General features: G+C 56.7%; 7 protein-coding genes across 7 annotated transcripts; 2 read left to right on the top strand and 5 right to left on the bottom strand.

The window, feature by feature from the left end:
- Positions 1-1,196: 1,196 nt before the first annotated feature.
- Positions 1,197-3,945, bottom strand: BDP55DRAFT_199267 (uncharacterized protein). The gene is made up of 3 exons (XM_060565930.1): positions 3,443-3,945; positions 1,937-3,393; positions 1,197-1,885 (listed from the first exon to the last, which is right to left on the bottom strand). The coding sequence occupies exons 1-3, from the start codon at positions 3,806-3,808 to the stop codon at positions 1,624-1,626; spliced, it is 2,085 nt and encodes a 694-aa protein (XP_060427764.1). The 5' UTR covers positions 3,809-3,945; the 3' UTR covers positions 1,197-1,623.
- Positions 3,946-5,540: 1,595 nt separating this feature from the next.
- On the top strand, positions 5,541-6,194 carry BDP55DRAFT_199234 (uncharacterized protein). Its single transcript, XM_060565929.1, has 2 exons — positions 5,541-5,606; positions 5,656-6,194. The coding sequence occupies exon 2, from the start codon at positions 5,822-5,824 to the stop codon at positions 6,131-6,133; it is 312 nt and encodes a 103-aa protein (XP_060427763.1). The 5' UTR covers positions 5,541-5,606; positions 5,656-5,821; the 3' UTR covers positions 6,134-6,194.
- Positions 6,195-6,813: 619 nt separating this feature from the next.
- Positions 6,814-8,115, bottom strand: BDP55DRAFT_555783 (Lactonase, 7-bladed beta-propeller-domain-containing protein; the record flags this gene model as incomplete). Its single annotated transcript, XM_060569523.1, has 3 exons — positions 6,814-7,158; positions 7,212-7,677; positions 7,724-8,115. 3 exons carry the CDS (start codon positions 8,113-8,115, stop codon positions 6,814-6,816), a joined length of 1,203 nt encoding a protein of 400 aa, XP_060427762.1.
- Positions 8,116-10,331: 2,216 nt separating this feature from the next.
- On the bottom strand, positions 10,332-13,287 carry BDP55DRAFT_555834 (phosphatidylethanolamine N-methyltransferase; the record flags this gene model as incomplete). Its single annotated transcript, XM_060569529.1, has 2 exons — positions 10,332-13,051; positions 13,110-13,287. 2 exons carry the CDS (start codon positions 13,285-13,287, stop codon positions 10,332-10,334), a joined length of 2,898 nt encoding a protein of 965 aa, XP_060427761.1.
- A 1,916-nt stretch (positions 13,288-15,203) lies between these two features.
- On the top strand, positions 15,204-15,674 carry BDP55DRAFT_633703 (uncharacterized protein; the record flags this gene model as incomplete). Its single annotated transcript, XM_060572590.1, has 1 exon — positions 15,204-15,674. The coding sequence occupies one exon, from the start codon at positions 15,204-15,206 to the stop codon at positions 15,672-15,674; it is 471 nt and encodes a 156-aa protein (XP_060427760.1).
- A 927-nt stretch (positions 15,675-16,601) lies between these two features.
- On the bottom strand, positions 16,602-17,714 carry BDP55DRAFT_695167 (RNA recognition domain-containing protein; the record flags this gene model as incomplete). Its single annotated transcript, XM_060577435.1, has 3 exons — positions 16,602-16,826; positions 16,928-17,588; positions 17,695-17,714. 3 exons carry the CDS (start codon positions 17,712-17,714, stop codon positions 16,602-16,604), a joined length of 906 nt encoding a protein of 301 aa, XP_060427759.1.
- Positions 17,715-18,389: 675 nt separating this feature from the next.
- Positions 18,390-20,813, bottom strand: BDP55DRAFT_555621 (peptidase family M20/M25/M40 protein; the record flags this gene model as incomplete). Its single annotated transcript, XM_060569508.1, has 1 exon — positions 18,390-20,813. The coding sequence occupies one exon, from the start codon at positions 20,811-20,813 to the stop codon at positions 18,390-18,392; it is 2,424 nt and encodes an 807-aa protein (XP_060427758.1).
- Between the last annotated feature and the right edge of the window lie 6,444 nt (positions 20,814-27,257).

Here is a 27,257-nt window from a genome sequence, read left to right as displayed (position 1 = left end):
GTGCCTTGTTATCCTCCGACATCGCTGTCGTGCTACGCATCCCACTCCAGATGGACAGAAAAGAAAAAATTCAAACCCCCTAGCGCCGGGCAACTGGGCAGAAAAGACCAAGACGCTTCGCATCCAACACCGTTCTGGAAAGACAGACGGAATCGATTGGTGGATCCATCCCGTCTTCTCCTTCCCTCGCAGCCAGGAACCCTACCCCGTGACCCCGTCCCATGCAGCCCCTCCGATGGCCCCGCCCCGCCTACCGGCAGATGCGGTACTCGTAAAAATATGGGGGCCATTTACACGGTGCCATCCGGCCGCTGCGGTGCCATCTGAATCACATACCGGCGGCATATCAGCCTTCAACACTCCCCTTGTGGCGCTTGAGCGAGACACAGCGCTGCGGACAGGGAATTCATTTCACTTCTCAACGCCTCATACTGACCACGTACCTAATACCACGATGATAACCAAATCCCATTTTGATTCGAAACCTCGCGTCAATGACCTTGAACGCCTGGAATGTATGCTGCGATGTTCCATCACGAGCAGACACCCCCATCACCAGCGCAGACAGAAACCAGCCACAGCACCGCCGCGTGACCGTAAGCCCCCCTTTCTAATGCCCCTCAGTCGACAGTAACCATGTCCGCGGGGGCAGACTGAGCTTACCCCGCATAGATGAGTCGTTGGGGTCACGTCCAAGTGTGCCCGTGTGCCTGTGAACGAGTCGCGAGATCCCGCGCAATCTAGGTCGAAACACATCGACCTTCTGCATTCAGGACGTTGCCGCGGCCAGGTGGTGTCGAGGTCGAGGTCAAGTTCAACGTCTGCAGCTGTAACGCAGGCCAGATGGTCACATTCGCATACCCACGGATGCATAGATAATTGGGACCGGCTTTGCCAGGTACAGACAGGAAATGGGGTATTTCTTCATCGGCAGTGCTATGTTGTACAGTTACTATGTCACCACATCTCGGCAGCCCTGTTCTTTGGGAGCCAAGTCCCCGGGCCAGAGAAGTGTACTGTCCGTCCTCCTGAAGACAACCCATGGCAGGCTCATATAATTCCAGAACCGCCCAAAGTCAAGTCTTCTTCCTCCCAATCCGTACGTCTTGGAGTCGGTGACCCCAGCCGCTGAGTACTGCCGCTGTCAGACTTGTCCGTCAGGAAAAGTGACAGCATCTCGCCTCTTTCTCTCTCTTTCTATCCCTCGGGGGTCGGCGGCAGAGCCATCTCGAAATGGGTTGGCGCCAGGCTGGCTCATTGGCTGTGTGGGTGGACGTGCCGGGATTTCGGTCCGAATACCGTGTAAGATCAAGTATTACCCGCCAACCAAGCCACGCCAATTCGCAGGCCACGTCCAACCCTCATTTCCAGATGGCGTGACCCCGGATTTCTGTCTGCACCCCAGATGGATGCCTCCACCAGCTCAGTGTAGCTTGCACGCGATGCCGCCAGTGTATGCCTGCTTTCCCGATCAAACGGGTGGCGGGGCGCTCGATGCAGAGTCGTCAACTGAAGGCCGTCAGCAACGTGGAGCTGGAGACTGCCGCAGGTCGCATTCTTGAGATGGATGGCCCGCTGCAGACAAGTAGATCAATTCGAATAGGCGGGCGGGCCGAGCGGCTTTCAACCGCTCAGGTATGCCCTCCTTCGCACTTCGGCCTCCTTGATGATTTCGGCTGCCAGGCTCAGACTCGGGGCCAGTGTCGAGTATCGCTCGATTTCCATGACCACGTCGTTGATGATCTGATCAATGGTTTCCCTATGGGGAACGAGGGTGAGGAGGATACTACTCAGAGAGGGTGACATGGTCGCACCCATGACCAGTAGTGTCTGCGATACGATGGAGAGCGCTCCCTGCCACAGGTACGGCATGTGGCCGGCGTGACTGCGGCGAGTTAGCGCCATGACAAGACAATGATTCAGCACTTGAACTTACTGTTGTGAAATGTGCTCCAGCTGGCGGATGGAGGCTTCCAGGCACTTGTGGCAGCTGTCACGCACCGCCGGGTCCAGCACGGCCTGCTCGTTGTCCAATACGGCCAAGATGTACGGACGGTAGATGATCGTCCGGCAAGCAAAGAAGCGCAAGCGCAGCACGGTCTGCACCGGATCGGAGAGGAGGGTGCGGGTGAAGGGGAACTGCAGCGGCATCGGCAGGCTCTCGTACCATTGCGTCAGCTGAAAGTCGAGCTCCGCCACCACCGGCTCCAGGCTGGTGGTGGAAGCCATCGAGTCTTTTGAGTAGATGAGCTGGCTGACCCTGTTGAGGAGCCGCCGCAGGGCAATCTCGGCGAGGAAGTACCAGAGGTCGTCTCGGCCAATCGCTTCTTGCTCCTCGCCCTCGAAGCCGCCAGGAAGGCCGACGTTCTCCTCAAATTGAACGACGCCCGAGTGTGGCAAATCCAGCTCGGCCAGCAGGTCGCTCTCGAATAGTAGTGAGTTCCAGTAGATTCGCTCAGTCAGCTCCCGCTGGTTGGGCGGGACTCTGTTGGGGGACATGAGCAAGAGCTGGAGTTTGGTGCTAGTGGTGCAGAGCAAGTTCCAGGCCTCCAGGGGCCGCACCAGGTAGAACAGATAGGCCGAAGCCAGCAAGTGGCACTGCGCCGCCAGGACGTTGTTGGACGTCATCATGCCGGGCAGCAGCGCCCACGCGGCCGTGAAGTACTGCAGCCCGGGAGCGTCCTCTCCAGGGACGATGCGCGAAATGCTGCCTCTCAAGCTCGCTTGACCCAGGGCCAAGACCAGCAAGACGATACAGCTTTCAGCGCCCTCACGGAAGCCGTTGGAGAGGGCCGTTCGGTAGTGGCTCCTCCACGTGTACGGGTTGACGCAGGCGTACCAGACGTTGACCCGCTCAAAATAGGCCTCGATGTAGGCGGTCGTGTTGGACAGGTCGACACATGGCGTCTTTGTGAGCGAATGAAGAGGCTCGCGGGCCATTTCCAGCTGGAGTAGGACTTGCGGGTCATACGGGCGAGAGACAAGGTCGCGAATAAGAGGCCATTGCAAAAGATGAAGTGCCGCATTCGTGTGCATCTTGGGCATGGTTGATATGTTTGTCGGGTTGTTCCATGTGCCCAGGCCGCCGTTGGGGATGATGGAGACGGCGTTGCCTGAGCCTGGTATGCCCATTAGGCTGTCTCCGTTGAGACCTGATCCGTTACTCATCGATGGCGACTCCTGGTTCATGGCGATGCCGTTTCCCTGGCCGGCGACCATGTTCATCTGCAGCAGGCTTTCAATACGGTTGAGGCGCTCGAGAATCAGCTTATCTCCAGCATCCAGCTTGATGCCGGGCTCTCTATAGACACACTCGGCGCCCAGCTCAGTGCAGAGCTTACACTTTGGTTTTGTGCCATCGCAGCGGGACTTGCGGGAGCGACACACTTCACACTGTTGTTGATTAGCTCACGATATCTACCATACTGTTCGATTCACATACTGCAATGGTGGCCCTCCTCCGTGGATAGTCAACGCCAACGTCTGTGTTTCTCCTCTTTAGCGGGTTGGACCCCTCGTCGCTGGGCGCCGTGTGCATGCCATTGGTCAGAGCATCGGGACGGTTCTCGGAGGACTGAGACATGTTCCGGGCCTTTTGCACGGAACCTAGGAAACCATCTCTACTGAAACTGGGCGTTCGTTGCACCTTGAGCGAGGCGGGCGACTTGAGAGGGTGGATGCCGTTGGTCATTGAAGGTGAGGGAACGTCGACGTTGAAGGCCTCGCGTGACGGCACGGGAAAAGACCTCCCCGCGTTACCGTTGCCCGTGGCCGAACGCGGGGAGTCACCCGTCGACGACGGGGACATGGCGTGCTGCGTCTGGAGACGAAGAAGCTTGGTGGAAGACGTGGTGGGCAGATGGTGGTGCGCCGCGACAGCGCAGCACAAGACGTGTGTGGAGCGTCAGGTGGATGTCTGAGTTGAAGCGGCGACTGGGCGGGCTGAAGGCTGAATAGGTGCGATGCGATTGCGGTTTGCGAGGCTGGAATCGACAAAGACCGGTCCGGTGCGATTAGGTTTGGCTGAACTGGGGGATGTGCGTGACTCGAGGCGAAAGGTATCAGTCAGACCAGGCTCGAAGCTATCGAGGCGGCGTTTCACAGTTTCTTTGGAGGACCTTGGAGGAGAAGGGAGCAGACGACGGAACACAGAAAGCGAAAAGAGATGAATGCACGGCTGTGGAGCAGTAATTATGGTCGCGGAGGCGGAGGAGGGGGGGAGGGAGAATAAAATGCGGAGGAAGCAATCCTATAAGGAACCTAGAGGGCGTTGTTGGCGTCGGATGGCCAAGGATGGGCAGCAAGTCGCTATTGAGAAGGACTTTGAGTGCCCCCAGGTGAGCAGACGGAAGCTCTAGGCCAGCTTCATCCCCCTTTGCCCCGGACCCCGGCTTGGAGTCGTTGGAGCGAGAAACCATCGGATTGGTGCACCGTGACAGTTACCCCATCCCGCAGCGGCAGACATCAGGTCAGACCAGGCCAACCAGAACTGACGGTTGCAACGGGCATGGGACGAAACGGGCATGGGATGGGATGGGATTCGGGGAGAGGATGAGATGGGGAACAAGGGTCAACGGTGCACGCTAAGCAGAGGGGCCGTCGCTTGTACGTAGTAGTGTCGTCTACGGTCTGGGGCGGAAGAACCACACGTTGGTGTGCTGCCGGTTTGTCTGTGTTTGTCCATTATGGATATTGGAGAGAAACATGTGTTTCTTTGCGTTGAGAATTACCTTGAAGTTGAATTCGGTACACACATGAAAGTATTGATCCGTGCCTTAATTCCGTTCCGAGTTCATGGCATTCATGGGGGGGAAAGGGCCCTCAGTGTCGATCGGCCCTGCCAATCTGGGGGAGGGGCCACAACTACCTCGATAAAGTACCTTGACTTGAGGTAAGTGCTCCTGCCTGGGGCGGGGAGAAGTGAAAGTGCCTTCCTGCCTTATTTGGAGCGATTGAGGATATCTCCTTCCTCTCGTCTTTGAGTCTCATCAGCAAGTTCGTCTGAGTATACATGCACCTTCCTTGCCTCAAGACTTGCGATATCTGGCTTACTAAGGCCAGTGGGCATTTCGAACCTCCCTCGTAATTTCACACACTTCACATTGCAACCTCATCCATGGACACAACTCCATAACGAATGAATCCCGATCCCGAGTCTCTGCCAGTTGTCTGCCGTGTCACTGTGTGGCCCCAGTCTCCCCTCTCCGCCTGTACCTGCATGTCGACTCCCTTCGTCACGCTCACGGCTATTCGCACACTTTGACGAGACTTTGTCCAAGCAGGTGGCAGCATCCCTGTCAACCTCATTTCGCTCCCGCAACTCGAAACTACTATTTTCAGGTTCTAGAAATCCCTCGGGCCCAACCTAGACGACACCAGCTGTGCCGCTGTCAAAATCCCGGGCTGCGAGAGATGGTCTCCCACGTTCAACAAGACCCTGCCATGGTGCTCGACACCCAGGTCATGAGGGGTGGTGGGCGAGAACCGCCGGAACGTAGATTAACCACCACCCCTCCAACACCCAAATCGGGACGCTTCTCCAAACAAGATTGACGAGCTTCCGCCTCGGTCCTCATGCGATTCAAGGCCGGGATGTCACACAACACGTATCTTGCTGAAGTCTCGGTGTCGCTTGTTAGCTAACTCTTCACGAAGCTCGGTGCCTCAAGGAGAAATCGAACTGCTTCCTTCCATCAAGATCCGTCGTCTGCGGTCCACACTCCTCCGCCCAGGAGACATTTCCCCATCTTACGAGTTCGTCCCCGGGGGAAAATCCGGGGTCGGACGGGCGAACGGCCGGCCGTGTCCCTGATTGCGATGGATGCCCCACACTCTAAGTCCCTCCCGACTACCCGCTTCCGGGGTTCTAATTCGATACCAGACTTTACTACTCTATAGTCTTGCTGCAGGTCGACCGACCAGGCCAAGAAGAATTCCTCTGCCGTGTCCGGCGGAACCTTTCTCGTGTCTATACTGGTGGCGACCCCAGGATCATGGTGGCATTGAACCAGACTTTTTCTGTTCCGTTACTCGAAATGCTAGCCGCAGATGGATACCTTGTGGTGAGCAGTCTGGATTCGAAACCGATAATCCAATAGTACTGAGATGTACGACACGGAAACCTCCACGTTGACAAGAAAGGAAAACCGTATCCGCTCAATCATAGCACAACGGAACAAATAGACACTTGCGTTGCTTCGAGTGCCGGTCTGAAGAATGCCATTCGGCTGCGCTGTGACATTGCGCCGGCACTGATCCAAGTGTGACTTTCAATGTTGCGGTATCACCACTCCGCTCCCGCGATTCTAGTCTTATAAGTGACGTGCACATCACAAGGCACAGCCTCGCATGGACCAGGTCTCTTCCCGCCCGCCTCTCAGGTTCCCTTCTCATACAAACCTGCAGATGATGGCCCGCCCGGGGATCCGAGCTTTGCTCAAACGGGGCCAGTCATTTACAGCACGTTGGCTGACTTGCGAGCCGCTCTTCGGCTACCGGATTAGGAATCCGTCATCTTCCCAACTCGGGGTGCTGACCTACCTACGTAACCGAGGGGCGTTCGTGATTCACGGCGCCCGCATAAGCGAACAGTAGTTGGGTGTGCCATTGCTCAGTCTCGTTCCCGAGCCTGTAGTGTATCTCGAACATGTCAACTTGGCATCATTGAGGTCAATGTGCCCCCCCTAGGCTACAAATCAACGCGTTTTGATGACCAAGTGAGATTTGATTGCTATCTAACATCTACTCATGGTATAGAGCAGGGAAGGCGTTTACTTTCAAACATTTTCCAGCCGCTACGCTCATGCTAAACGCCTACTCATCGAAAATGACGGCAGTAACCTCGCCATCCACCTTGGCGCTGGTGACAATCTCCCCTAGCTTGCCCGACGCGGCATCACGGCTAATCACAACGACACGGCTGTCGGACTGCAGACCGACTGCGACGAGGTCGCCGGCATTGCTGACGGAGAACTGGCGCGGGATGCGTCCGCCGGCGGGGAACTTTTGCAACAGCGTGAGACCGCCCGTCTTGGCGTCAATGGTGAAGGTGTTGAGCGAGTCCGAGGGGATCTGCGCACCCTCGCCGGCGGTGTCGGGGTTGCTGATGCTGAATGCCGAGTCGTTACGCGACGAGACGGTCAAGAACTTGCCATCCGACTGCCTTTGTTAGTATCCGTTCCCAAGTTCTGAATGGAAGGACGTTGACTTACAGAAATCCAAATCTCGGCAGCGCTAGCACCGGCAGGCGCAGAGGCACCGGCGCCGTAGGTGGAGCCGGAGAACACCTCGGTGAAGCCGAGCGTCTTGTTCTCGCGGTAAGTGACGTCGTACGCGGTGACGGTGTTGGCCAGCTCGCTAACGAGGTACAGGTACGTCTTGCCCTCGGGCGTGACAAGGAACTCGACGTGACGGGGTCCGCTGCCGGGGGCGGCGACGAGGGGATCGACAGCCGCGAGGTTGTTAGCGCCATCAACAGCAAAGACGCGGACGAGATCGGCGCCCAGGTCGGGAACCAGGACGAACTGGCCCTTGGGGTCGAGGAAGACCTCGTGCGGGTGCGGGGCGTCCTGGCGCGACGGGTTGGGGCCGGGAGCCGACATGTTGAACGTCTCGGACTTGACCGCCGTCAGGGCCGCCGGGTTGGAGATGTCGAACCAGCTCACGGAGGAGCCGCCGCTGGTCAAGGTCAGTTCGTGCTCATCAAGAGACAGGAATAACATACTACTGAGCGATGGCGAGGCCTTGGCCCTTTTCGCCAAAGACGACGGCGCTCACGGGACCGCTGATGGTCTCCGTCTTGGCTAGCTGCTCCAGCGTTCCGTCGGCGCCGGTCTTGAAGGACGAGACGGTGCCGACGTTGGTGGTCAGACCCTCATCCGTGCAGAACAGCCTCGCGTTGGCCTTGTCCAGCTGGAGCCAGGACGGGCTGGGTGCGCAGCCGTTGGAGGAGGAGAGCGACTGCAGTGTGGACTGCGTGGCATTTGTGCCTGACAGAGTGAGGTTGAGGGTGGTGATGGCGCCGCTGTACGACGAGGCGTAGAGGAGGGTGGCGGCCGCTGGGGAAGAGAGCAGCAACGGCACGAGGCCGGCCGGCGCAAAGAGGTCTCTCAACATGCTGAGCAAAGACTGGCTGACGAAAGAATGTCGATGTTGGCAAAACAGCTGCACGGCGAGAATGAGGCACGGAACGAGTGTGACGACGGTGACGAGTGCGGACACGGGACTGAGCGAGAGAAGGAAAAGACGACGACGAGGTTGTCGTCTTGAACCTGAGGAGGAGCGAAGACGGCCCATTTTCGCGTAAGCCCCCTCAATGTCCCAGGGGCAAGCACGGAGTACTCCTCTGAATGTGTCAACGATTGTCGCCCATCGACCGTGGTTCCCCGGTCATGCGCTCACTGCCTTGGTAAAGCTCACACAGACGGCTGGGACCTGGGTTGCGTGGGCTTCGAAACGGGACCCGGTTGCCTGTTTGGGACGGCGAACGGGATTCTTCCGTGCTTCTGTGGCTAACCTTATTGTCTGTCTACTCCGTAGTCCCTACAGACTACGGAGTACAGCGTACAGACACTACAACGGCGGAGTAGTCGGAGTGCAGTTCGGAATTAGGGTGCGATGCGGATACTTTTCATAGAAGACAGGCTCAACCCTGGAGCGACGTTAGCAAGGTGATGGACTTCCCCTGTAATGAAAACGTCCGGCCAGGGGTGATTCACGGTATTTTCGGCTGGTACGATGATAGAGTTTGTCAGGGAGATTCAGGTTGAGTACCTCCAGACACCCGCCCCTTTCTCTTCTGTGCTGACCACCAAGGAGGACCCAAACGGCTTCCCGCTGCACGCAACTCGACGAACCGCTCCTCGTCTTTGGATGGCAAATGTTTGTGTCACACAAACTCTGAGAAAAGGGTGTCGAGTTCGAGGTGGAGAAGGTTACGTTGACTTCCACTCGTGTGCCGATGCGGAGAATGTGGAGAAAAGAGGAGGAGGAGTCGAAAAGGACTGGAGGAGGCGGAGAGGTGAGGGGGAACCACGGAGATACAGTTGACCAATCGGCGCTGCTTGTTGCGTTTGTGTGGGTTTCCGGTACGTCGAGATTCTTTTGTTCGTGGGGTTTTGAGAAATTTCCCAATTTGCGGTAATTTGTCCAACCCCCAATGAGACGGGACACGGTGAACACTGACCGCAGGCACGGGACGATGCCGGCGCCCGGTGAGGCCTTCACCATCCAGTGTGGCAGCACTGCGGATACATTGCCAGAAATTCATCTGCCATCCGACCGAGCCGTCGGCAGTCAGACGACCGTGCGCCTCCAAGTGACGCTTCACATCATGTCAGATTTCGACTGGCCAAAGTGCGAACTCGCATCATGGTGTGCCATGTGGCTTCCCCCGCACTCCAATGCAAGCCACGACCAACCTTGTCTCCTTCTAGCGTTCCCTCCGGCTTGCCGTTTGTGAAGTGCGGGATCGTCGTCGCACAGAAGCTTACTCTTGTTCTGCATGTCTAGGTCTGCCATGTGCCGGCGGGACTGCACAACACGGTGCCTGGATTGTCTATATGAATGCAGGCAAGGTACATATCGTATTCGAGGTCATCATGATACGATAACACAAGCCAGAGATGTGCGAGCTCTACGTCGTGGGTGACCGTCACTTCATATCATGGCCATGAGTGCCATGACCGCGCAGTGGACATTACGTGGAATTGGACAAACAGCAAGTATTCGAGCAGCAGGCCCTCAAGGTCATCTTGAAGTGACATTGAATGACGCACTAAAGAGCCCAGACTATAGCTTCATGCGGGGGGCGTAGCACTGTCCCCATACTCGACCAGCCCAACGCCGGTACCGCCTCTTCTTTGCCTAAAGTCGAAGCCAATCGAATCTGCGAGAGAGGGTCATCTTGTGGATGGTTATGCACGACTCACCTCAGGACCGTGGGCATTAGGAACTCCAAGCCGTCCTTCCGTGCCGTGTCTCTCGTGGGGCTCTCCTACTTGCTGTTCCGTGAGGCTGTCAATTTTTGCGTACCAAAGTTATGGTAAAGATAATCGCTGCAGCGCGGTCACTGTTATTTTTCTTTCTCAGGCTAAGGTAACTCACGGACGCCCATCCAAACGCTCTTATTTCCCATCCTTGGATCCTGTTCGTTGCGCCGGGGATCCGTCGAATCGAGGTGCATAATTCCAAGCTGCCATGTCATCAATCTGAATGTGTGCGCCCAACTTTTCCTTTCCAATGTTCCAGTAGCCAGGTCACTGATGCACTTAAGCCTTCTCAAAGGTTGTGGGAGTGCTATTTCCCTTGGAATGAGACAGACTGTAGGGTGCCTATAGATTGTCAGTTTGTGTAACGTGAACAAGCACAGCATCACTTACCAGAACCTGCTTCGCGTTGCAGATTCGCCAGGCCATCTTCTTGACGTTGCCGTCGGCGGGCACGATTGCGGGGGCGAATTCGATACCAAACATTTGGTGGATGGCGTAGACAATTCTCTTGGCATACTTGCTGTCCCGCTCGACGTGGCCGCCAAACGGCTCGTCAACAGTGGTGGGCGCGATATCGTGGTCGCGGTCGCAGCAGTTCTGCACCAGAGGCAGCAGGGCTTGCTCAACGGCCTTCTCGTACATGCCGTTGGCGTCAACCTCGACATCGTCCTCGTCAAACTTGCCGATGCGGATCTCAAAGGGCTGGGAGATGGTCATGACGTGATGGTTGCCGGCGTGGTGGTAGCGGAACTCAAAGACACCTTGAGTCCACCACAGTCGATCACCCTCGAAAATGACCTCGCCCTCGACAATGTCGGGATCCGACGCGTCTCGCTTCCGAGCCGGCCGGTCGGGAACCAAGATGGCCTTGTCGGCGGTGGCAGCATCGTAGCTGCCGGGCGTGGTAGGCACCCACCGGCCCAGGGACGACACCTCGGTCGCTTCTCGAGAACGGTTATCGGTAACCATGTAGAGTCCAATCCAGTCCTTGCTATCGTGCTTCGCGGGAGCGCGCCACTTGACCTTCAACGGGGAGCCATATTCAAAAATCATCGTCTCGACACCGCGGTGGAATCGGGCCGTCAGACCCTCCTTGCCCGTGGCACGCTCGTTGGCGGCCGACAGGCTTGAGGGCGTGCCTTTGACGGAGAGGGAGTAGAGCTTGGGGTCCAGGCCAGCCAGGTCAGGAGACAGGCGTGTGACTGTCAGACGAGCCGGGTACTTGTTGAACAGGGCCGAGGTGTCGCGGACGATCGTCTTGATGCCAGAAGCGAACTTGGGGCGAGCGGTATCGAGGAACTCTTCAATGAACTGTGCCGTGTCGTCAATGACCTTGTCGACACCGCGCTGCCAGCCCTGGACGGGCGGTGGCAGGGAACGTTTGATAAACTTGGTCAGGCCGGCTTCCTGGCGGATGCCGCGACCATATGTCTTTTGCATGTGCGGCTTCTCAATGAAGTTGATGAAGCCCAACGTAAACAGCTGGCTGACCAGAGCCATGACGAAGATGGCCCTGCTCCATGTTATGAGGGCAGAACCCCAGAGGCCAGCAGTGCCAAAGATGCGCTCGGGGTTGTTGAGGAAGCGGTAGATGGACTTGTACGTGAGTCTGGCGGTGGAGTCGTAAAAGAAGTCACCATAAAACCAGCCAAACTCGCCAAGGGAGTCGTACACGCTGATGAACGTCCAGACTTGAAGGGAAACGAGCCCGGCGCCGACCACGTGCTTAAGGAGGACCCAGCCGTACGCCCAGTCCTCTGGCGGCGAGTACATCTTCCAGCACGCGGCGATGAAGGATCCCGTGCACATGACGGAGCTCAGGTGGTACATGCCCTTCCACTGATTCCAGGCCTCGGTGTGGCTCTCGCCATACTTGAGGAAGTGTCTCGTCCAGAACTTATTGCGAGACTGCCACGCGAGGATGGCGCCCAGGCCGAGGTGGTACCAGACGCGCCAGAACAGAGCATGCAGCAAAAACAGGACTTGGTACAGCGACGTCGACGGGGTCACAATGGTCAGGACAGCCATGTAGAAGCCAAGCAACAGAACCGAGGTGTCTGTGATGCGGAACAGGTCGAGGTTGTTCAAGCCAATCAAGTTGTGCACCTGCGCAGGCGCCTCGGGCGACGACTCCTGGGCCGCGGCGGCCTGGTCAACCAAGATCTCTTCGTTGTCTGATGACTTGATGGCGACGAGCTCCGGCTGGCCGGTCAGCGGCGTCGAGGCAGTGCGCTTACGCGGAGCAGGCGGGTTGTACGTCTTCTCAATGTGTGGGTTCTCAACAACGACGAGGAAGGCGAACTGGGCGAGGTGGGCAATGATTGAGATGAAGAGGACCTCGTAGCTCGCAGCCATCATGGAGATACCGTAGTAACCGGCATAGCCAATGGAGTACATGGGATGCGGGGCCATCTCAAAAACGCCGTCAAAGGTCAGCTCCTGGTCGACAAGGTAGAAGAAATCACCCCAGTACCAAGCGTAGTCCTTGACGACGCGGTGGGCGTCCAGCTTGACCCAGAGATTGAAGAGGACCAAGAGGATGCCGATGGACCATCGTCCCACGCCGACAAGAGGGTTCTCGCCGGCGGGTGTGTGACCGCAGATCACGGCAAAGAGGCAGTAGGAGACAAAGTCACACATCAAGATCAGATCGACGACACGGCGGAAGACTAGCCAGGTGTTGTACTCCATGGGAGCTTTCTCGAACTCGTAGTCCTCGGGGATCTTGGCCTCGAGCTCACGCTTCAACATGTTGTAGAGCCAAGGGCGGGGCTGTTTTCCCGAAGAGGGGTGCTCAAAGAGCTTCCATCGTAAGGCCCACGTCTCCAGTCTGCGGTGATTGGACTGGATGGTGAGGAGGTATCCGATGCCAATGTTGTACGAGGCTCGCCAGAAGAGGAAGACGAGGGCGAACAGGGGGCGCTTCAGGTTGCCGGGCACGAAATAGGCCGCAACAATCTGGAGGGCGAGAATGGCCAAGACGAGCACATCGGAGAGGTTCTTGGGCTGTCTGGGATCGAGCAGCTGCGACACCATGTCGTGCGTGGTAGGGACGGTGAAGACTAGCAAACAATCGTCAGCAGGCAACAACTAACTGGCCTACATCACAACGAAGCCTACCTGTGCCATCGGGGGTTCGGCCAAACGTCTTGTTGGGCTTTTGCCCCAAGTCTTTGGACTGGTCGTCCGCGGCGGTTGAGGGGTTTAGATCATCCTTGATACCAGCCGCGGACGTCCGCCTCTGGCGCTGACGCAGAGAGCCAGCATCACTTGCGAGGGGCGCGGCGGAAGAGCTCATTCTAGGCCGGGGCAGTAGCAGCAGCGTAGCAATTGACGATGCCGGTAGAGGGGTTTAGGTTATTTCACACGCAAGGGGGTCGGTAAGGGCGTTGTGCGATGATGATTCTGTTGCTCAGGCTGTCCATGAGCCGCCAGTGTCAAGATTGAAAGTGGGAAGGTTCCAGGTGAGTTTGTATGCGCGAGAAACGCAGGAGCGGAAGCAATGCAAGAGTTCAGGCGGGAAGAGGAGAGGAGAGAGAAGAGGCGAAGAGGCAGCAGAGATGTTGGGAAAGAAGGACGACGTGGAAGAACGTCACAGACAAGGGTTGAGGGTGCAGCTGGAGGTTTCCAATGGGAAGCAGCGTTGCGCAAAGGAAGGTACTCCGTCCGGTAAGGTGAATGAACGGCAAGGAGGCACTTGCCGCACTTACACTGTACAACCAGCCCCACTAGTCCGGCGGGTTAGGTTTGGTTCCTTCTGATTTGGATTGGTTTGAATTGAGAAAGCCCGCCCGTCCCGCAACTGTTGAATTCGTCCCAAGGGTCGCTTTTACTCGCTACTTGGCCTATGTACCGTGGGGAATGAGGAAAGTACACTTGATGAACTTGGCATGTGATCCGCGGGCAAACGCAACACTCTGGAGTGAAGTTGAGCATTTCAGCCGCCTGCGCGACTCAGGACCGGCAGGAGCTCTTGAAGATGCAGAAGGTCCAATGGAAGGTGCCACGGTTGACATCCGACTTACATGTTGCTTCCTGCCCTCTTGTAGTACCTACGCAACCTCACCTTGAGGTAAACATTTGGTGAACAAAGAAACAAAGCTTCCGACCACCACTGGCACTGTACGGACGGGTCTCAGACACCGCTCGCACACGTGTAATTACTGGTTGCCCTAAGCACCCCTGCGCAGGGTAAGGTGTTGAGAAGGGAAAGAAAAATCCTTCAACCTTCCAGCGTCTTCCCTTTCGTTCGAGCGGGAAAGCGCGAATGCGGGAGATGCAGCAGCGCCTTCTTCGTGCCTGTATACCATTGGTACCTCAGGCAAGAGCTGCAGAGCGACCTACCTTCCTCTACAAGTCTACAGCGTGGGCGCGCCACGGCTAGCACAGGTGCGGGGCTCTTGCCTACGGTTAGCGGAGCAGACGGACTAAGCCTAAAAGCCTCTAGCGTCGCTGTGCTCTGAGCGCTTTAAGCGAGGGCCCTCGGACGCTCGGGCCAGCTAATGTACAAGCTCACTTGGGATCATGCACGTGCCGATAGGAGACCTCGACGATAAGCTTTGAATCAACAAACATCACAGTATTACAGGGCACTTTGACAACAAACCAGTATCGATGATGAAGGGCAACACCGCAATCGAATCAGATGACGATGGTGTGTAACATTGATCAAACCCGTCGCATCAGCAACACTCAAGACCTAGGCTGTTCAAGCTCCAAGCGGAGCCAGCGAAGAAGACCACGACCACAGGGAAACACCCATCACGAAGTAGAACGACATGAACCCTTTCCATCAACATCCCTTCACCCAAATCACGCGAATCCAAGCGCGCCACGCGTTTTGATTCTGTTGTCATGCTACCAAAGACAACGCCCGCGGCCATTCATTCGCCAAGCGGCTCCCATGATGGAGGCATCCCTGGACGGGTGTCCGGGGTACGCCGGTCGTTTGCATGAACTTCTAGAATGACTACCATCAAAACACAACCCACACCACCAGGGGCCCTTTCTGGGATCTGGATCAAATCAAATTTGTCGCGTTTTTTTTTCGTTATGGACTTCGGAATCGGTAGTTGTATAAAGACGAGCCGGAAGAGTCACCGGCCCTCCTCTGTTGTACGAGTGATTCTTGCTCACCAAACAGTCTATAGTGACTTTTCACATTCGTTCCATACACATACAAATAAATAATTATAGCCCTGATCAATACCAAAAATGGCCCGCGAAACCCCAACGTCCTCCATCGCCGGTGACTCAAAGCCTCTCCCCAAACGCCCCGGCACCTCGGGCACGGAAAACCTCCTCAAGACGAACCGCCGCCAGGCATCAGACCACTACCAGCGCGCCCAGCGTGCCGAACGTGCCTACCGCGCAAAGAAGCGCGCCACCGCCGCCCGCGCCGACCTCTCGGATGCCAAATCGCACTACGCTGAATGCTTCAAGCACCTCAGCCGCGGCCTCGCCGTCACCCTCAGCGCCGTCAAATCGCTCCCCTACGTCTTTGACGAGCGCCAGGAGGCGAGCCGCCAAAAGGCCGAGGTCAAGAAGAAGCAGCGCGCCCTCGAGAAGAAGAAGAAGCTCGAGGAGAAGCTCGCGCGGGAGAACGCCGAGGCTGAGGCTGCTGAGGGCGATGCCCCCGCGGATGGCGATGCCCCTGCTACCGAGGAGGAGACGCCCGCTGCTTGATGGACTATTCGCAGAGTCGAGTCGATTACGTGGTTAAAGGGGATCAGAGACTGAGGTTCTGATGGGCCCTCTGTGTGATGGGTTCCCTCTTCCTCGCCGCTTAGAACTTGCTCTGCGACGGGATCCTCGCGCCGGCGCGATAACGACATACATCGACCAAACAGCTTCATCGACAACCACCAGATCTGGCAAACAGACACCTCTCGTTCTTCGTCCTCGAGGCACCCACACTCGCTTTACTTTGTCCACAAGACACCAAACCATACCAAACAACCCCCCCTTTTCCTTTTCTGTCTACATCTCCTACTACTTGTATCGTCTGTTCGAATACACTTTCACGGCCTTGAACGAGATAATGATGACGGAACCAACACGAAGACGGATCTCTTCCCTTAATACACAAATTTCTACACCGACGGGGAGTCTCGGCTATACGTGTTTACATCCGGCGTCTTAAAATATCTACTTGTTTTTATAATCATTTGTTCCATCTTCATACCAATTTCCTTTGTCTCTGTCTACGACAATGTGTTTTTTTGCTTTCGAGTTGGAGAAGAGGAGCCGAAATGGAGTCGAGTCTGGGTTTCCCATCAGATACCTGCTTTTGCATTAGTTACAGAAATTCAATCGTCATTATGCTCAACATCAGTCTTGTGAACCGTGATCATGTGGAAGCTGTAGTCCTCACAGTGGCTGCATCGCCGTGCATGGTGGCGTAACAGAGTCCCGTGAGATCATGTCTTTGCATTTCCCATGAAGAGAGAGAAAATAAAAAACGAGGGATAAAAAAAAACTACCGTTATCCCCAAAACGGATGCCAAAATTTTGTAAACCCGTTGTGCCGTAGCCGTGTCTCCAGTAGTAGCATCACAACATTCGTTACCGCGACCGCCATCCTCATCCTCTTCCCCATCATCACCCTCCAACTTAGGCCGCCTTCTTGGCAAACTCGACTCTGAGAATCAAGTGCTTGAAACCGAAACCATCCATCTTGGCCGCGGCCTTGACGGCGTCACCCCGGTCCGCAAAGCTGATGAAAGCAAAGCCCTTGGCCAATCCCGTCTCCCTGTCCTTGGCGAGGAAGACGCGGGTGACGCGTCCGAAGCGCTCAAACATGTCGCGAAGCTCCTGCTCCTCTGCCATCTCCGAAACCTGTTTACGAGTGTCAGCATTATCATCATCATCACCACCAGCACGCCTCCGTCGTCAAAGACAGATGCTGCATCATCATCATCATCATCGGGGGTACGCACGTTGGTGACACGCAGCGTAGCAAGGTCATCCCGCTCGCCGTACTTGCTGCCTCCCATCCTATCACCCGCAGCCGAGCCGCCAGCCGCACCAGCACGCAGCGCCGGCGGGACGTAGCTGCCCTTCTTGGCACCGGCACCGCCAGCGCCTCCAGCGCCGCCAGCCGCGGGGGCAGGATCGTCCGGCAAGCCCGCAGCGACGTCGGCGCCGTCGGCACCGACGGGCGCCATGGTGTCCTTGTACGGGCAGCGGGCCGTGAAATGCTCGCCGTTGCAGATACGGCACTTGACCTGCTTGTCCTTGAGCTTGTCCTTGAGGGCCTGGGCGCCGGGGTCCTCGCCCGCCTCCTTCTCGTCCTTGCGCCAGTTCGTGCTGGGGCGGAAGATGATGTTCTCGCCGACCGAGGTGGTGTCGGGCGCGGGACCGGCGGGATCCTTGGCGCTGAGGCCGAACTTGGACCACGTCTTGCGGTCGGCAACGCGGGGGTTCACCTTTTCGGTGTGCGTCGTATAGCGGATGCGGCGGGTCATTTTGACCTTTTTGCCCTGGTCATTGTAGCGGAAGGTGATGATTGTCTTGGTGCCGTCCTTGTTGCTGATGGTCTGGGGCGCGGGGAGCTCGGTCGACGTCTCCTCGACGTCTTCGTCGTCGGCCCAGTCGTGCCTGGATGAGGGGGTGCGAGGTTAGCTAGCTGTTCTCTTTTTTTTTATTTTTCTCTCCTCTCTCCCTTTCGTTCGGATACAGTTGTGTGCGGAGAGGGTCGGCGTACTTGGTCTTGGGCGTAGCCATGTTGGGCAGTATGATCTTCTCGTGTACGTTGTGATCGGATCCCGTTCTCGGTGTCGGTCGGATTCGTCAGAGGTTTTGCAGTCCTGAAGCGGGTTGTCGCGATGGTCAAATCGGTGGTGGGGTCCAGAACTGGAGGAATTTTGATGTTGATTGATTTTCGTGGTGCGCCACCGGAGTTGGTGTGGGGCAGATGGCGCTAAGCCCCTTTTGGTCTCGCAACCGTTGCCTCAGCCTCACAGCGTTTTGGCAACAACACACGCACTCCAGATCGTCTCACACTCATTGCAGTCTTCTTGGTTCATCAGATATCTCTTTATATTGTATTGCCTCAGAGGCATAGTCTACTGCTACAAGTCATACACTGCGTCATCGAGCCCCTCGCAGGGAAATCTATCGCCTTCTCCCTTGTCATCCAAAATCAGCCGTGAGAGGCACGTTCACCGTTGAAAAACACTCCGAATGCCGTCCAGATGGCATATCATGGAGAGGGCGCCTTTTTTTCCAAAAACGCCGATTTGCGCAGCAAAGGGTATGACGCAAACAACAAAAAATAATCAAGAGACATAGGAGATGTAACACCCGCGCCACCGTGGGCGGCTTTTATAGGCCGTGGCCTGAAAAGATAAGGAAAAATAGGTGGTCACATGAATCGAATCAAGGTGAATGACAGGTAGGTCACGCTTTGGAATGTGAGCGTGCCTTTTGCGGGATCGGTGGCAGCGCGCAGCTTGGTGGCGGTGCCGGCGGAGGTCCTTCAACGAGCTGAGGCATGCTTCGTCTTCCCAAGATGACCTTGGAGTGGTCGACTCGGAGCTGCTTGCTCGACGGGGTAGGAGGTGTTGTCGGAGCCCGGGGCATGGTTCTAGGCGACACAGAGGGCGACTCAGGGAGCATCGGGAGCCCAGTGGCGACGTCCTCGCTCCGGGGCGAGTAGCTCATGACGGAGTGTGCGCTGAGTCTCTGCGTGGCCCTCTGAGCGGGAGACTGGAACACAAACGACGATTGCGGGCGAGGAGACGTGTGGGAGGCTCCGCTCGATGAGGCCGGAGACGGCGTCTTTGACGGAAGGATAAAGGTACGTAGTCCCGGCGAAAGAGGCGAGCCTTCCAGCTGGTTTAGAGACGGCGAGCTGGCATACTTTCGCGGGCTGGTGCGGATGGTGACCGTGACAGCCTGCTCCTTGGGGCAAAGGCTTGTTTGCCGAGGAGGGAACCCAGTCATGCTGTCGCGGCTCAGAGTCGGGCGCTCCCGTTCCTCTTCGCACACCTGCGAGTGTTCCGGGGCCTGCGCCGGGGACGCCGGTGACGGCTGATCCGCCACGATCGACAACGGGCGGGCCATGGCGAGTGCCGTTGGCGGGGGCTTGCGGGCGATCCGAGAGATGGAGTCGCGGTTGCTCCTCGTCTGCTCGGGGCTGGACGAGGGGCTCTTTACGGCGCTGTAGCGCCTGCTCATGGGAACGCTAAAGTTTGCGGCCACATGCGCAAAGTCGGCCTCGGTGTAAGTGGACTGAGGTCGCGACATGGGAGAGCCGCGCAGCTCCAGGTAGCCCGACGTCTGCAGGGACTGTCTACGGTCGAGGATGGCTGCTGCGTTGGGTCTGGGTCTCGCGGCAGGCAAATCATGCTCTGCCGGAGGGAGGTCGTCTAGGTGGCTGCTGGCGAAGCTGTCGCGCACGGGGGAGCATGCGGGCGACGAGCCGGCCGAGGTAAGAAAGGTACGTTGGCCAGAAGAAATGTACGAAAGCCGGTTGGTGCTGTCTCGCAGGCTCTCGAGCTGCCGGCCGTCGTGAGAAATGATACTGTTGGTGGTAGAGATGTCGTCGATGGAGGGGTCGCGCGTCATCTCAGCGTCAATAATGGACTGGCGGCGGTCGTCCTCGTGAAGTCTGGCCTGCTCCAACTGCAGAGAGAAGTCTGGAGGCAGCGCTCGCGAGAACCTATCCGGATCGCGTACGACAAGTGTCCTCTGACTCGGCTGCCCGCGAAGCTGCACGATTTTGGGATCCGCCTTGGGCCTTCCGGTCTCTGACAGGGTCTTCTTTCCGCCGAGCGACTCGATTTCCCGGCGCAGGATCGCGATCCAGGATTCCATCTCTTCGGCGCTCTCAAAGACCATGAGGAAGTTGGAGGCGTGTCGCTTGTCGGCGGCGCGGAAAGGCAGGCGGGACAGCAACCCACGCGAATCGGCCGAAGAGACACCATTCGACTCCATGGCCGAAGATACTTGGAGGACCCAGTGCTTGCCGGGGATCGCATCGCTGACAAACGCGGCCGAGTCCTTGCTGAGGTGCAGCACCTTTTCCGGCAGACGATCAAAGTTGCCGTCGCCATTGTACTGCAGCAGGTATCCGGATGTGCAGAGGACGTAAATCTTGGAGGTCCATTCGAGCCTGACGGTGGACAGCGTTCGTAGGTGCTTCCTCCGTTTCTCGACTGCTCTGTCGACGAGCTGCTCCTCAGCAAGCTCCGGGGTAAGGGCGAGGTGGGCCAGGTCCTCTCGGATGCTGACGCTGCCCTTGCGGTCCGTCAGGCGGAGGATGACATCGGCAGACGTCGTGGCCGTGGGAAGCTGGGCGTGTTTGATGGCTTGGGGGTATGCCTGGAACAGTGGTGGGGGATCCCAAGTCGCGAGGTTGCCGCGAGATGACCTCGCGGGGGCGTTTTGTGGCTTGGTCCTTTCGGTAGTGGTGGGCCGTCTTTGGAGGGAAGCGTCGTTGAACGGCACATTGTTGGTTGCGACGGATGTCGGTCGTGATGAGTTTGTTCCGGATATGGCGAGTTCGGATCGCATATACGGCCAGTTGCTGATTTCGGCCAGCGAGGCGCGGATGCTGTTGGGACGACCCGTGTCGAAATACGAGGCCGAGGGATCGATTTCGCGGGCAACCTTTGCCCTGCCAAAGATGTTCCTCAGTCCCAGTCTCGAATCGCGTCTGCTCAGCCTATTTTCGGAGCGCAAAGGAACGCGTTTCGAGGAATCTGCTGCGGCGGCGGGTTCAACGGCGGGTGGTCGTGCTCTGCGGGACTGTGTCGCGCGGTACTGCAGCGTTTCCGCAAAGTTGGCAGCACTAGGGCTGCTTGGCTCGACATCGGCCATGGCGGGGTTTGTGAGAAATGTACCTAGCCAGACGGTTGTCGAGAGAAGTTTAGACGGGTGTTTGTGAGAGTGGCGGCCCCCGTGGTGAGAGCGCGGGCGGTGACGTGAGTATAAGACAGCTGGAGTGGAAGGCGAGGATGCGCATGGGCATAACAGAAGACGATGGGTGGATTTGGCAGTGTGAGTGGTAGAGCTCGGTAGGCATAAGAAACAATTGATGTTGGCAGGGTTTTGAAGTGGAACCTTTGGGACCCAGGCTTTTTGAACCCCGGCAACAGTCCGTCGGGGGTGGGTTTGGAAACGATGAAGGTCTGATGAGAAGGATGTTGTGAGGGGAGACCAAAGAGACGAGCGAGAAATTGGTGTGTGATATCTCGTTTTCCTGCGTGGCGGCGAGTCCGATCTGAACGGGGTTTGCGTGTGTGTAAGACCGTACTATATGGGTAGACGACGGCGGCTGGAGGCTGAAAGATGGAGGCTGGCTTGTACTCTTTTGGTGTCGACAGAAAGAAGCAATTCACAGAACTGTGTTGGTGGTTGGTTGAGAAGTTGGTGGTGGGTACGAAGTGCAAAGTTGGACTCTGAGAGGGCCTGCCTAACCGGGCCAGCTGCACCAAAGGGGGGGCAGGGTCAGAATGGCAGATGGGGAACAGAAGAGAAAATAAAACGAGGCAGCACTCGCGAGAAGCAGGAAATGGGAGGGCATTTGGTGATAATAATAACAACAATAACAACAATGGGGGAGGGGGACATTGACCACGGATGTGCGGTGCAGCGTGGGTACACCCAAGGTGAGGTACCTAGCAAGGCAGGTGGGTAGGTACTTCTAGGCTCTAAGTGTGAGCTCGGCCACTAGGCCAGGTAGGTGGATTTTACTTTGCCGTTAGGGGAGCTGCTAGCCCAGCACAGGCGCACCTGCTCAGGCACAGGCATCACAGGCGCAAGCGCACCCGCTGCACACCTTTCTTACCATACCTTGCCGGGGCTTGGCCGTGGTCTGCAAGATACGTACTCCGGATGATTTCCTCAGGTTTCTTACCTAGAGGTATCCGTAAGGTACCTAGGTATTTTGGATTATCTATCCTCCCGCCTTCACCTCACCTAGCCTCAACACGCTGACCTTCAGTGCTTGAGTGCCTACCACGCCTCTCTGCCCATCCGCTTTGGCTCCCAATGACGAGGGGAGGGAGAGACGCCGAGAAGACAGCGCGTCCGCCGTCCCACCTCAGCATCCCACGTCTATCCGCAGGCTGGCAAGCTGATAGCCGGAGCTTAGGGAGCGCTGGACCCCGTCAACAGCCTCCACCAAATCTTCCTTGAACCTTGCCCATCCTTACTGTGAACAGGCTACGGGTGGCTAATCCTTACAGATACCCTTTCTTCCTTGGTGACCCCTTGCTTCGCGGGCCCCCGGCAATACGTCCAATCATTCAGCCCCGTCCCATCCCATGTAGCGAGCCCTGCACAGCGGAAGCAGTCATCAGTATAGACTTTGGGGCCTCAGACGCTCTGTAGTCACAGGCTGCTGCGCGGGTTTGAACTACCTTACGGATACAAAGTACGGATACTCACTCTGCACCTGAACAGTAACCCGGCAATGAGCAGAGGGATGGATTCAGCGGCACACCATCGCCATGTTCGGCACTCTCGGACAGGGGCACTCCGGGATCAACGAAGCTGAGCCTGAGGAGGGGGAAAAGGAAGTGAAAACTTTTCAAATTGACAATTAGCTGGCAACAAGAGCAAGCGAGCAACAGTGCTGAGAGCCTGTGCAGGTCTACGCATACTACACATTGGGCGAGTCACTCTTTGCATCCGGACCGGCACCCATGACACGCTTGGCGAGAGAGAGCCCTGGACTATTTACAACCTGGGAAGTTGCAGCTGAGATGGCCTCTTCTCCTTTGGGATCCCCTGATGCCCGAATCCATCTTCGGGTCGTGTGCCCGCCGCGTTCGCGACCCCTGGTCGATACTACCAGAGAAATCTCAGGTTTGGGGCCGGACGGCAAATGAAAGCCTCAACCGAAAGAGGCGCGACCAACTGACAATCTCAAAGTGACACCTTGACAGTGAGGGCGAGGCCTGGGTCGGTTTTCGCCGGTCGGCAGCGCCAGCACCCACGAAATGACGATACGACACCGGTGTCCTGTCTTTTGGTGATCCCTCTGAGATTGGGCTTCGGAGGTACGTACCCTCGATAAGACGCAGGGCGCGATGCTCTCAACCACCTTGCAACCACTTTGCGGAGTACCTTGGCTCTACTTCGTATACAAAACGTACCGAAGAAGAGCAACATTGAGCTGAAGCGTTCCATTGCTACACGACTGCGGTTGCCCACGAGAGGTGTTCATCATCATCCGTGCAACCACACCCAAACAAAAACAAGAAATGCTTCGTCTCTTGTTGCCATGTACAGTCGTGTACGGAGTACAGGTCTCCCATGCCAAATTCACAATTCGAAAGCTAGGTCACCCTTGAGACACGCCAGAAGAAAAGACGAACAGACGAACAGACGCTGAAGGACCGGTGTCCCATGCTCCCTCGTCGTCTGGGGATGTTTTGAGAACACTTGCTTCCTTCCGGTACGTACCGCGAGAAAAGGAAACACGCCAATACGCCACCCCTACCCGCTCCAACGAATCATCATTACGAGTTTTGTCCAAATTCCGACGGGGCGGGCAGCTCTGGCCTTTCCTGCAGGGGCAAATAACGACGTTCCATTGCTAAAGTGGCATAGATCCTTTCCTCTCTCCCAATTGCCAAAGCTGGCAAGCCCACTCATCGACCAACCGCACCGAAGCAGACATCCTGGAACGGAAATGTTTTCCCCACCCAGAGCGAACCACACCTCGAATGTTTGGAAAAGCAAATATATGAAATGAGCTCAAGAGGAAACAAGAAAGGAAAAATCTGCAATAAAGAACCGACATCCCATCTAACTCCGCGCTTCATCAGTCATGAATGACGACTGACGAGTCACACCATGTTCATCACCACCAACACGGCACAGCCTCTGCCACCGACGTGTTGGAGCTCCCCTCCCGCTTCCTTCGATCCTTTTTTATCGACCACCTAGAACCACGAGAACCACTCTGCACAGATGATGGCTTGGGAGCTTTGGGTCCCTGCGCAAAGCCCTCTTCCCTTCTAGCACCGCCATTTCTCATTTCTCCGAGCTCTCGAAACCTTGGCTTCCGACTATTGCCTGAGGTCGCTTGTTCATACCGCGCTTCCCTGGTTTGCCGCTCCCCGTCCCAAGCCTGAGGTCATGTTGGTTTCTCGCGGCAGGGTTCGTCGTAGGCGCCGGCGGGGGTGCACAACTGCATTCTGGAGAACTGTCCAGCACTGCAGACCCTGGCATTCCCGTATAACATCGTCGGTCCTCTGCAAACCTTGTGAAGATGTGCATCTCCTGCTACAGCCCCATAACGCCCCTTGATGGCAAGCCTCTCGTCGTCTTGCCAAGTCGCCAGTACCCGCAGCTTCAAACTTGAAGTACCCAGCCTCTTGGCCAAGATTGGAGGCGCGACGAAGCGGATCAACCAACCCAAAGTCCTTGCATCTCAACACCCCCGTCGGTTGTTCGTCGGCCCTGTCCTTCCCCGTGTTCTGTGAATATCCCCCCCACGGTCTACTACATCGGCGTCTAGAATCACGTTAGCCTTCCTTGCCCTCTGGTGCGATCCATGGCGTCGACTCTTGACATCTTGCGAAACACTCTCGCAAGCCACCATCGCCACTTGGAAGGGCTAACGAGTGGTGATACTCCATGGAAGGTTGATGTCAGCAATCGACGTCCCACGACCAAGTGTATTGAAACAGACGCGTGGCGAGAGCAGATCGTGCGACTTGCGACTCCATGATTCCCAATCCTGCCGAGAGCATCCCATCCTACCGCCCCCCAACGTGGGCTGTCTCTGCATCGGCTGATGTTTGCGAACCGCTCGGCCACTGCAGATGCCATCCAACCCTTTGCGGGACGAAAAAACGCGGCGCTCGTGCAAATACACAGCATCATATCCCAAGCAACGGTGCCCAGAGTGTCCCACGGTGCATCTCTAGGTGCATTTTGCGAGCTAATGCGACTCTGAACTTTTCCCCGGAAACGATTCCGCAGAACCCGTGGTGTGAGCGAGATCTGTTCTCACAGCCAAATTATCCCACAATTATTTGATGATGGAGAGGTGTTCGGAAGAGGCTCTTCGGCTCGTTCAATATCGAACCGACCCTGTTGATAACGAGGCCGTCGGCCATGCACGCAGGCTCTACCGGATGGGGCCCCGATCTGTGTTGTCCAGGGCTGGCCCCATGGCCGACAGTCATTTACAAGTTTTAACCCTGTTTTTCGCCCTGTTTGTGAATTGCTGTCTCGGACCAAACAGTCAGCTCCAAATGCCGATAAGGCAGCGTCGGCAACATAAATCTCGTTGCCAAACGCCATACAAACCATGGAGAAGAAACTTCCAGCCCTGCCCTAGAGATCGCACACGAAAGACCTGATGCGATGGTGTTCTTGGAATCGCGTTGTTCCTGCAGTAGCGTCTTCCCATTTATCCCAGTTATCCATAACCCTCGGGGCTCGACTGGGTCTAAGCCCCTGGTCGCCGGAAAACCAACCAGCGAGCCGGGTTCTTTCGTGTGCTCAAAGCAGGCATGCCCCTGTCCGCAAGGCTACGGCTCCAAGAACCTCTCTACAAAGTCCGTAAGGCACCCACGGGCAACGAGCTACTGCAGCAGCATCCGGGCTCATCCGATCGACGCGCCGGCTTGCTTGTGGCGATGGCTGCTCGGTATGGGCGTTGGAATTTGACTTTGACGGCTTCAACGTTGTCGTGGTCAGACTGTCAATCCCTACGTACGTAGGTCGTGATTCAGAGATTCGAGATAAGAGAATCGATGCAGAGAGCGGAACCACATCGCCACGTTGATTATGTCTTTCGTAGTTTTGGCATCGAGGTCTTGAATCTTTCAACAAGGTACTTGAAGGTCTTGCAACTTTGGCCGGGCTGCGCTTGAGCCAGGCTACTGCACATCATGAATGCAACTGTGATTCAACCGCCTTAGTCTTGCGAATGCCTGCAAGCGTCGAAAACTGGCATCACGCTCCAAGGCCTCGTAACGTCCCAAGGCAATGGCTGCGTGCCAACTCGATATTGAGGCTCCCAGCGGTCCAGGGTTCACCACGTGCGTCAGCTCCTGCCATGGGCGCGCAGTTGTACGTGCTTCTTCGACACGGCCGAGGGGTTTGCAAGCTACGTCTGTAGTCTCAAGGTCTTGAATCTGGGCAGCACGGGAACCAAGTTGGTGGGCTCGCTGGCCACATTCCAGCGATACGTCAACTCGTAAAGGTGCCATGGCGATGTGTCCGTATGTCTCAAAGTCAGACAAATCTGATAGCTGTAACGGTGAACTACGGTACCTAGCCCGGGAGGTTAGCTGATTCGTCACACGGTCCACCAAACGGTCACATCCCCAGTGGCGTTTCTTTGTTTGCAGAGACGGCAGTCAGCACGAAGGTGTTTCTCGGATTGTGTCTGGCAGCTTTGGTGAAGCCGAATCGTCAGAAGCGAGACCGATTGCCAGCGAGGCATGTGTTACGCCATTCTAGCTCCGGCATGGCGACATAGACTTTGGGGGCATCGACGCCACCACCCGCTGGCCGGTTTCTCGGGGCTGGAATTCAGAGGCCAACAGCTCTGCCACGCACTGCACTTGCGGTGGTGAACAAGACCATGGCGGCGCCATAATCGGGAGCGGTCGCTGCGACGGTTGCCCAGCCCGGCGGCGTTGGCGGGAGATCTAGCGGCGACATGTCCAGAATAGAAAGCTTAGGCCCCGTTGCGCATCACCTCACCCAGGCGGCGGCTTGCCGCTTGCGCATGGTCCTCACCTGAGACCTGTGTGCTCCAGCTAGAACGGACCCCGACGAGAATAGACACCGGAAGATAAACAACGGGAGCCCGCTCGCAAGACTCTTCGGTGACAGCGCGCCGTCCGGCTTGAGTATCTGATTCTGGAGGTCCCTTCAGGTGGGAAACGTACGCGAACGGCAGCCGTGGCTTGCCAGGTCAAGGCGCCGTTGAAGAGGTAGGTATAGACGATTTCAAGGCCCGTGATCTCGGAGTCAAAGGTGGTTTGCTCGTGATGAGGGAACCGGGGCAAGGCTCAGATTCAGCTGGCAAGAGTCAGATCGCTGATGGAGGTGGCATTCAGCCTGTGAAGACGGTTGTCAATAGGACCATGGCCTGCTGTAGTCACGGTCTATCCCGGATGATGGATCATGATGAATGTGGTGCCATCGTCAGGTTATGATGACTAAGAATTTGCAGTCGAAGAAGGTCCCCGTCGCCAGGTACCTCAGGCCCTCTGATTGGAGCAAGACGTCACCCTGCCGCCTTAGGTAAGGAACCTAAGTCAGCCTGGAAGATACCTTGGTGAGCTG

Source organism: Colletotrichum godetiae, assembly GCF_030913485.1.
Source record: "Colletotrichum godetiae strain CBS 193.32 chromosome Unknown BDP55scaffold_29, whole genome shotgun sequence".
NCBI lineage: Eukaryota > Fungi > Ascomycota > Sordariomycetes > Glomerellales > Glomerellaceae > Colletotrichum > Colletotrichum godetiae.
This window is presented reverse-complemented; position numbering and strand designations above follow the sequence as displayed.